Source organism: Tachysurus vachellii, chromosome 5 (genome assembly GCF_030014155.1).
Source record: "Tachysurus vachellii isolate PV-2020 chromosome 5, HZAU_Pvac_v1, whole genome shotgun sequence".
NCBI classification, from domain to species: domain Eukaryota; kingdom Metazoa; phylum Chordata; class Actinopteri; order Siluriformes; family Bagridae; genus Tachysurus; species Tachysurus vachellii.
The window spans coordinates 29727871-29737517 of record NC_083464.1 but is presented as its reverse complement, the minus strand read 5'-3'; the positions used below and the strand labels follow the sequence as shown (position 1 = coordinate 29737517).

The window sequence follows — 9647 nt, the reverse complement described above, 5'->3', positions numbered from 1 at the left end:
ACGGAGAACTAAACCAGAATTAAACTAATCACTCATGTTTTACTCAATTATGAAACCATCTTAACACGTATTTATTTATTTATTTATTTATTTAAGCCACCCTGAATTTTTATGATATGTGACTTGTGTAAATAAAGTTTTGTAAAAAGTAAAAAAAAGTCTCTCTGTCTCTATCTATCTATCTATCTATCTATCTATCTATCTATCTATCTATCTATCTATCTATCTATCTATCTATCTGTTTCTCTCTCTCTCTCTCTCTATCTGTCTCTCTATACTGTATATATGTCTGTCTGTCCCTCTCTCTGTCTCTCTTTCTGTTTCTCTCTCTATCTGTCTCTTTATATATATCTGTCTGTCTCTCTCTCTCTAGCTTTTTTATTTTTCCTACGTTTTTATGTCATATATAGGTTATTTCTGTCCATACAGGTACATGTAATATCTTTGCATCATTATTATTTGTTATTTATTATTATTATTAATGTATTTATTTTGTGTTTAGCTCCAGTGCAGACTGTAGACTTTTCCTTGATGGATCCCAGCTCCTTGTTTTTAGAGGCTGGAGTCTGTAGTAACGACCCTGAGGTAATCCCTAAAAGCACAATCACATACAAGATTCAAGACATCATAAAATAAAAAAAGAAGAATATATAAAATATAATATGTTATAGCTCTGGAGCTGGAGACTAATGAGACCCATTGTCACTCATTAACATTTTTAATGGAAAGTTTGCTAGATTCTGTATTTAAAATATATGCGTAAGTGGTTATTGACAGTACATACATGCTGAGAGCTCACGTCTGGTTTTAAGGTGTTTAATATACACTGGTTCACTGATCATGATTACTGAAGCTACACTGTTTTGCTAAAAGAGATCTGGGACCTGTGTCTGCTTCAGTGTCTTTGGTGTCTATACAGTAAAATGAACAACACTGTTTTGTTATCTGGCGAATGATGTCTAAAAATGTGCAGAAGTAAATAAAACCAACAAGCTTTGTTCACTTTCCCAGGACCCTTTGTATGGACTCGAGGGGATGTATAAGAAGGTGATGGAGCTGAAGAGTGAGTTAAACATAAACACCTCCTACATGGCAGTCAGAGAGGAACCGGGAGAACACTTCTCTCAGAACCAGAAAGGCTATAGATACCTCAGGAGGGTGAGTGAGAAAGAACCATTCATTTTCTATTTTGCTTATTAAGCAGCTGATTACAAACTGATGAACTTAACTATCTGACACTGATGGGATAGCTGAAAAAACCCAAACGATTAATATACCTGTATTTTAGAAACATAAGAAAGTTGCTCAGGCACACAAAAACATGAAGGTGCACTACAGCAGGATGGAGAGAAAGTACAATGAGTTACTAAAGGTATGTTCCCTTTCCACCTCTCTTATCTATTTAATACACATTTTCCTAGGCAAATTGTAGACGAGTGAGTCATTTCTGAAGTAATTAATAAATATTAATATATTTATTATTTTAATTTATTAAATAATAAATAACATTTGCTTACTTCCATGGCTGTGTTTTAGGAGCGTGAGCAAGAGAAGCTCTGTCTGGCTCAAGCGATGGAGTCCAGGGCTAGGATAGAGAATGAGAACATTGACCTCCTCTCTCAGATGAGTACACTGCGGTGCTCCATGCATCAACTAAAGCAAGAATTAACTGAAGCACAGAGGATATTTGCTGGAAAAAATGTTAGTGAGAACATCATTGCATTAAGCAGTTTCATGATGTTCATGTTGTATGAGGAGTTACAACATGAACACCATAGAACTAGAATGTGTGTATACTCTGGTAGCTCCATCAGCTTTCATAATAAAAAAGTAACATGAACAATATAAGTGCTGCGATCTAAGAAACCTCAGGGGCCCTGCAGTGGCAGCTTGTTGGACCTGGGATTCGAACTCATGACCTTCCGATCAGAAGTCCAACACCTTAACCACTAGGCTTAACACTAGGCTTAACGAGGGTTAACAGCCTTGCTCAAATGCACAGACCCTGAAAATGAACACATCCTGAAGCTGATGCTGCACTGAATTTTCGAATGTTTCCTATAAACCGTGTAGTTGGAACTGGACATTACGATCCATTAAGATTAACGATTAGTAGTGTAAATGTGAACATTAAGCAGTAAAGTTTAAACCTCATCTTCTCTCTGACTGTTTTAGAAGCAGGTGCAAGACTTGGGAGCTGAAACTTTTAAAACTTTGGAGCTCGGTCCAAATTTAACGCACAATGAAGAGATACTTGTAGTAAGTATTTTCATGAGTGATGAACCAATTTTTTAAAAAGCATCTGATTGCTTGTATAGAATTAAAAGCCAACAAGCTCTGGTTGTTATGCTTACAGACGTCTCTGACTGAAATTCAGTCTAAGCTCAGGAACGTGACAAAGATCAATTTTATGTTGGACCAAGAGAGAGTTAACCTGTGTGACCAAGTGTGTGTACTGCGACACTCAGTGAAGGAGCTGGAGGAAATGCTCTCTGATTCTGAGAGGAAGTATGACGCTGTAAAGCAGGTAAGTGAGTAATGAGGAAATGGGATGGGAGATGAAGAGAACCACAGGGTACACGTACATGAACAATGTTTTAAGTACATTGTGTAAAATACTCTTCTGTTCATTGGTTGTGTTTTAGGAGAACGAACAACTAATGCAGGTTCACAATATTCTGAAGATGAGGTACAAAAGGATGCTGGAGTCTGTAACACAGTGCAATACGTTCCTAATGGTAAGTCCTGCTGTAGTACACCATGTGCTGGGTGTGAGTCAGTAAATACAGGGCTACACACACACACACATTCCATTATGATAACCTGATTGCTATATTAACTCTGTATTTTCACAGAACTATTACAAAGAGGACGAAGTGGTTCTTCTCTAATGCCACTGTGGGCAGTATCCAGGAGTAACTCTGTGCCTCTCGTCCTTGCGAGTGAAAAATAATGACAGAGTGAAATGCCGACAGTCACAGAGGACAAAGAAAGAAAGAAAATAATGAATGTTATTGAATCAGCTTGATTTTTACTCCAAAGACGTTTTTTCTCAAATCCATTTTCATGGCCCCATTCTTACTTTCTTGACAATACTTTATTAACATTAAAAGTGAAAGTGAAAAAGTGAAAGTGCCGTGACATACAGCTAAGTACGGTGACCCATACTCAGAATTCGTTCTCTGCATTTAACCCATCCAAAGTGCACACACACAGCAGTGAACACACACACCCGGAGAAGTGGGCAGCCATTTATGCTGTGGCGCCCGGGGAGCAGTTGGGGGGGCCCTGAGACTCGAACCCCACAACCTTCGCGTTACGAGTCAGACTCTCTAACCATTAGGACATAGGGCAGTTTAGATGGAGCAGGAGAAAGAACACCTGATTGATCCGGTCCTGTATCCTGGTAGGAAGCAATGGTGTAGCACCCCATCCATCCAACATATTACAATTCAGGACACAACTCATTAGTGACCGAATCTGATCATTGCAGTTTTCTTTATTCTGCAGCACTGTAATGGCATTAAACACACATTTGCATCTTTTATAATGACAAAAACAAAAAATCACTATTTTACAATCATAATTTGTTCTTAAACCTCATAAGATAACAACATATGCTTCGTTTCACGAAATAAATTATATCGATATTTCTTGATAAATAATTATCTATTTATTTTTATATATATATATATATATATATATATATATATATATATATATATATATATATATATATATATATATATATATAAAAAAGTATATTTCAGCTCCTAGTTGATAATATTTGATTATGGAACTATACACATACAAAAAAGTATGTACATTAACACATTGTTTTGTATTTCACTTTTCTCACACACACACACACAGAATCATGTTTGGCTTGATGCTTTAAAGCACTTCTGAAGTTAGCAATATGGCTAAATTATAAAACAAAACAAAAAAAACAAGCTTTAAATCCTATTGTCTTACCTCTTATTATCCACACACCAGACAACCAATCACAATCATTTCTGCTCTCGCACTCCTTCATATTTAAGGGTGCATTTAAAACACATTTCACATAAGATTTTGTATGTGTGTGTGTGTGAGAGAGAGAGAATGGCTTTGCGTTGCACTGAGACATATTTAAGTCTCAAATGTTTTTTTAGTAGACTACATAGGATGTAGTGAATGCATTATTAATGCTGTATTATTTCACACCCTAGGTAGTGCACTCATACAGTGAATACGGTGTTATTTGGCATTCAGCCATAGTAAATAAACTGAGTTAGCTGGTATAAAAGAATCCCAAATGCATTGACATTACGTAGTGCACTAAACAGGTTGCAATGTTAATTATGAAGTGCACTTATTCAGGAAGTAATGATCTGAATCAGAAATGATTGTCTTGTGGACATATAATGCACTACATAGAGGGTAATGACTATGTCAAGGGGCCCATATTGTAATATATTTTATTTATATGTTTGGCAGAGCTAATATCTCTGTGTAGTCCATTTGGAATGTAGTACACTTATCCAGGGAGTAATGATACTAGTACCCTATTTAGTACACTACTCAGGAAGTGGGCTCTTACTTTTGATATAACGTGCACTAATATATTAAAGCAGAGCAAATATTCCACACCGTGCACTACATGGTGGAAGGTGTGAGGGTGTTATTACCTTTTTTTTTAAATCCTATACTTAAAGTGCACTATATAAAACATTTCAACATTTCATGTCACACTCATATATCTGTATTTATTTCATAGGCTGTGAAAAAAAGACGCCGAACATAGTGCACTATATGTCCACAAGTGGATTTACGGAAAAGAAAATATTGGCACCCTATGAAGCACAGGAATGTGAACAAAAGCAGGTGAACTGATGAATCTGTTCCTTATTAAAGGTACCTTCATCATTGTAGGTTTAGATTGGCATTGGGGTTGCCATAGAAACGGGAAATTCTAGTGCTTTTAAAACAAAACAAGCATATAATGGATTTAAAAAAGTTCTCACTTTGAGAAAAAGCCAAAAAAAATAAAATAAAAAATAGGTGAGAAAAGAAATGCACACAATTTCCATGTTTACGCTGGAGCTATGATGCTAATTTGCCTAAAAATGAAGGGCCACCAGATTAGCATCATGGAATTTAAGCACCATGTTTAGCATCATGTTGCATTTGTCATTAAATTTGAATTTCATTTGGACGTGCAGTGTCCTGAGACATGGTCACATGTCTCGGGTGATTTGCTGCATGTGGGAAGAGATTGTGGGCATTTCTTTTGTAGCTAGGGAGCTAGTGGGTGGTGGTGGGGGGGAGGGGTGTAGGCAAGGATAATCATGAATGACGGAACCGCAGCAAGACAGAGGTGCTGAAATATTGGAAGTCGCTTCTTCGATTTAGACTGATGTCAGTCTATGATGCGAGTTGCCAGGGAACTGGGTGCCCTGCCGTTGACCTTTGACCCTGGGCAGGGTCAGTGTCGTTTGGCTCTCTGAGCACTCTGAGTGCAGGAGGCGCAGCAGGCCGTCTTGTAGTAGGTGTAAACGCAGAGCCGAGCCTGGACCACCATCAGACAGTTGGAGCGCTTGTCCTTACAGCTCTCATCTGTCAAGAGAAGAGTGGGTGAGTAAAAAAAGAATGGAGACATGAGAAGGTAGAAAGAAAGAAGAGAAAGGAGTGCAATGGATTGGAAAAGGGAGACAGAGAAAGTGACAGAAAAGGAGAAGACAAAAGAGAATCGGAATGAGAGGGGGGGAGAAAGAAGAGAAAGTGTGAAAGACAAGAGGGTGGGATGGAATTGAAAAGGAAGAGAAATAATGATGGAAAAATCAAAAAATGGACAAAGACAAAAAGAAGGAGAAAAAAAAAGAGGGAAAGAATGGGGTGAAAAGATAATACAAGGAACAGAACAGATGGAAAGAACAGAGAGACAGAAAAAAATTGTAAAAAAAAAAAAAAAAAAAAAGAATCTGACAATCTGAACATCAAACATAACACGCACCTAGAGAGGGGCTGCAGGGGGCGGGGTTACAGGGCTGCTCTGGGTGTGGTCTGTGGGCGGAGTCACAAGTTGAAGCTAGCTGTTTATCCAGCGTCAGACAGCGAACATCTCGAGTCTGTACTCCATCACCACACGACTTTGAACACTGCAAGAAAGGATGGAAAGATGATACAGAGGGACAACCTCCTGCTCTGTTCCACCCTTTATAGTGAGCTGGAATAGTGAACAGGAAGCTGATTTGAGATGGAGCTGATAATCTTGAACACTAGTTTTCTCTACGTGTTTTACTCTTTTGGTTCTCTCCCTTTATTTCCTGTTTTCCTTTCCCTCTATCCACACTTTCTACTATTTTTTCTTCTTCCTCACACTTCATGCTTCCTTGAACTTTCCTTCACTTCCTCGATCTTTTCATTTCCCCTTTTCTCTCGTGTTTCCCCTCGTTTTCTGCCCCCGTCCTCACCGCACTCCACTCCGTGGTGAACCACTGTGCTTTACACGGTTCCACTTCACATGTCTGAATGGGGGATGGTTTTTCCAGGTGTGCACATTCGCTAGCTGGCATCACGCCGAAGTCACTTCCCAGCTTCTGCACACAGATCACGTCTCTGCGCTGGGTTCCGTTCCCACATGGAGCGCTGCACTGTATAACACACACACACACACAGTTACACACTGCAGGAACAATAAAATAACCTTAGGCTTATACAAAAAATGGATTTGGTGTCATTTTTTACCCCAAATGTAAACCGATATTCAGAAAACAGGTGTGAAACAATTCCTACTTCCACAATCATTAAGAGAGTAATTAGCAGCCGGGTTACTAATAAAACACACAAGATTAGTGAATCATCAAGTCTTTTGACTATGCCTCTAAATACAGAACACAGGGGTTTGTTGGAGATCGTCTTATAACCCTTCCCAAATATCAGGGTTTCTGCAGGGTTTTATCAGTCAAATTTAAGACTTTTTAAGACCTTTTTATGACCATTATGATTTGAATTTATGACCTACACGAATTACGACAGAAACGGAATCCCGTGCTGTACTTGACCGGGTAACGTTAGTGACGGAGCCGAACAAAACTGACGGATCGCCTGCACCCGCTGCAGGCCTTTTACAGCAACGATATGCTTTTCCGACTTTGCATGCGACTTCAAGGCTTTTATGCCTCAACTAGACAGCTTCAACGTCTTCTTACACAGAGTGCAATAGGCTTGATACCGATTGTTAGCGATGGGCTTGAGCCAGCTATTAAACGCACCGTCTTCGAGCCACAGATCGTTAAAGGTACATTTTCCCATTGTGATAGCCAGGATGATTTCAATTAAACTAAGCAGTGTATGATACAGTATGTTCGGAGTTCGCGCGGGTTTCTGTGAAAGTCCTTCCGACAAGTCTGTATGCTGCCGCATGGACCTTGTAGTTCTGGAACGCTGTGATACCAGTGTGATACCACCCAGATTCCTCATACAGAACTACAACAGGCGAAACAAATGAATGCCATTGCCGCCGTGAGCGCATTTTGATTGAAGAACAAATTAATGGATGAGCATATCAATTTAAGACGTGGTTACATGATTTTTATGACCTTGTATGGAAAATCTGGACGTTTTTATGTCTTTTTATGGCCTTAAATTCTTATTGTTAAATTTATGACTTTTTATGACCCCGCGGAAACCCTGAATATACACATACACATCCGGTTTCTCACCTGTCCCCATGGTCCAGCGAACCAGTGTGTGTGTGCCACACAGGGTCCCGAGTTACACGCCTTCATTTCAGCCGGTTTCTCCTTCACACACTCGCCATCAGCTCCATTCGACACACACACCACATCACGCTTCTGCACACCTGGACCACATGAGACAGAGCACTGACACACACACACACACACACACACACACACACACACATACACATTAACAAACATTTAAAACCTTCAGACTTGTTAGAAACAGATTGCACCAGTTCTGTTTGTACAGCACTCACTGTGTCTGTCCAGTCAGAGATGTACCAGTTGGAGACACAGGGCCCCATATGACAGTCTTCACTTATTTGTGGGAGGAGCCTGGTGTTACATTCACGGTCATTCACCACATCGCCGTGGTCACTAACGCAGCGGACGTTCCGGGTCCTTTTACCAGCCCCGCAGTCCACTGAACACTGAGTAGCATGCAAAATATACACAATAGTATGTGTGTGTGAGAGACTCATGGCACTCTAGTTGGAGGTGATCTGCCAGTGGTAGCAGGAGAGTGTTTATGTGTGTGTGTGACTCACGGAGCTCCAGTTAGAGGTGATCTGCCAGTGGGAGCAGGAGTGTGTGTGGCAGGCCTGTGTGGTGTCTGGCTGTGTGAGACCATGGCAGCGCTCTGGGTGGACCCGCGTGGAGCGACTGGAGAAATTCTGCCTGCACTGGAGCTGGCGGTGCTGCAGACCCCACCCACATGACACACTGCATTCGGACCACGCTCCAGCCTCCCAACTGTGCACACGCACACACGTTACATATCAACAGCCATAAATAATCAACAATATAATCCTAAATATACAACAGAGCAGCTCACTATGGTGGGCAGGGATGGACGTTACACAGCTCCTCCTCTGCAGCTGGCTTCAAAGCTGAGTCACATCTCCTCTCATGCACTTCTTCATTAGTGTGTCTGTTCACACACAACACCTCTCTGTGATGGGAACCTATACACACAATTCAGATTATGTGTAATACTCGTTTCCACCACTAGTGGGCAGACAAGATACAACAAAAACAGACATTTGAGTACGGTTAATCAGAAACAGACCTGGAGCACACACACACACACACAAAGAAAACAGTATAACGACTCTATAATCATTCGTATGTTATGCACAAAGCTGTTATTCAGACAATTTGGCATGTGCGCGTGTGTGTGCACCAGTCAGAGGAAAGTCTCCCAGTGTTTCAGAAATGCTGCAAAATTATTCATGAAGACACAAAAGTCTAACACTGAAATCTAGAAAATTTAACCTCAAACTCGAGAAACTGATAAGTGACACACTGACCTTTGCCACAGGTAGCAGAACACTCACTAAGCTGACCCAGCCTCCACACAAACGGACTGTGATTATCCAGTGGGAGGTCAGTCCTTGGAGGGATCCTTGCATTACGATTAGGCCCAGAGTTGTGGGTGCGGGGCCTCTCCGGTATCCACCTATCAGACAAAGACGAAGCGGAAATGGGAGAAGAGGCGGAGTTCTCCAATCCTACTACAGCACCTGCGAGAGAAAACACTGATGTTTTCGAAATATACAAACATAAATCTTAACCGAATAGTTTTAATATTTTCCGCTAATCCCGTTACACTTTAGTGTCTTTCCACTGTATTTACAATAGACAGGCTACTCTAGACTCTAGCAACTACTGCAACAAGATGCCCAGATATTCACTTGGCACTAATGCAGCAATGAAAGTTCATAATCCTGCTAGCTTTCTGAACACAATTCAGGCAGAACTGAGGTGATACATCTTCTACATTGCTAACTGATTTTCCAGAAATATCTGTATAAATACGAAGAAGAGAGAGAGAGAGAGAGAGAGAGAGAGAGAGAGATTTAGCAAGCTAATTTTGAAGAGCTGATGCACATAATTAGCTAGTTAAGACCAGATGTACGC

At 40.4% G+C, this 9647-nt stretch overlaps 2 protein-coding genes across 3 annotated transcripts in view; one reads left to right on the top strand and one right to left on the bottom strand.

The window, feature by feature from the left end:
• Positions 1-524: 524 nt before the first annotated feature.
• LOC132846348 (girdin-like) lies at positions 525-3362 on the top strand. Its single transcript, XM_060871023.1, has 8 exons — positions 525-585; positions 1012-1158; positions 1289-1372; positions 1537-1701; positions 2176-2259; positions 2357-2527; positions 2646-2738; positions 2856-3362. Exons 1-8 carry the CDS (start codon positions 532-534, stop codon positions 2889-2891), a joined length of 834 nt encoding a protein of 277 aa, XP_060727006.1. The 5' UTR covers positions 525-531; the 3' UTR covers positions 2892-3362.
• Positions 3363-3464: 102 nt separating this feature from the next.
• The window catches only part of adamtsl4 (ADAMTS-like 4), a 47041-nt gene continuing 40858 nt past the window's right edge, over positions 3465-9647 (bottom strand). For both annotated transcript variants that reach the window (XM_060871021.1, XM_060871022.1), the window contains exons 10-17: positions 9038-9250; positions 8563-8692; positions 8276-8480; positions 7985-8158; positions 7707-7868; positions 6456-6635; positions 5996-6140; positions 3465-5598 (exon numbers count right to left, since the gene is read on the bottom strand). In XM_060871021.1, coding sequence (XP_060727004.1) covers positions 5468-5598; positions 5996-6140; positions 6456-6635; positions 7707-7868; positions 7985-8158; positions 8276-8480; positions 8563-8692; positions 9038-9250 — 1340 coding nt within the window. In that variant the 3' untranslated portion in view covers positions 3465-5467. The remainder of the gene's footprint in view (positions 5599-5995; positions 6141-6455; positions 6636-7706; positions 7869-7984; positions 8159-8275; positions 8481-8562; positions 8693-9037; positions 9251-9647) is intronic.

Excerpts from the sequence above, each read along its gene's own strand:
- LOC132846348 (XM_060871023.1), top strand. The coding sequence starts at position 532 with ATGGATCCCAGCTCCTTGTTTTTAGAGGCTGGAGTCTGTAGTAACGAC. Across the intron at positions 1,373-1,536 it reads AGTACAATGAGTTACTAAAG|GAGCGTGAGCAAGAGAAGCT; the intron begins GTATGTTCCCTT and ends GCTGTGTTTTAG. Across the intron at positions 2,260-2,356 it reads ACAATGAAGAGATACTTGTA|ACGTCTCTGACTGAAATTCA; the intron begins GTAAGTATTTTC and ends TTATGCTTACAG.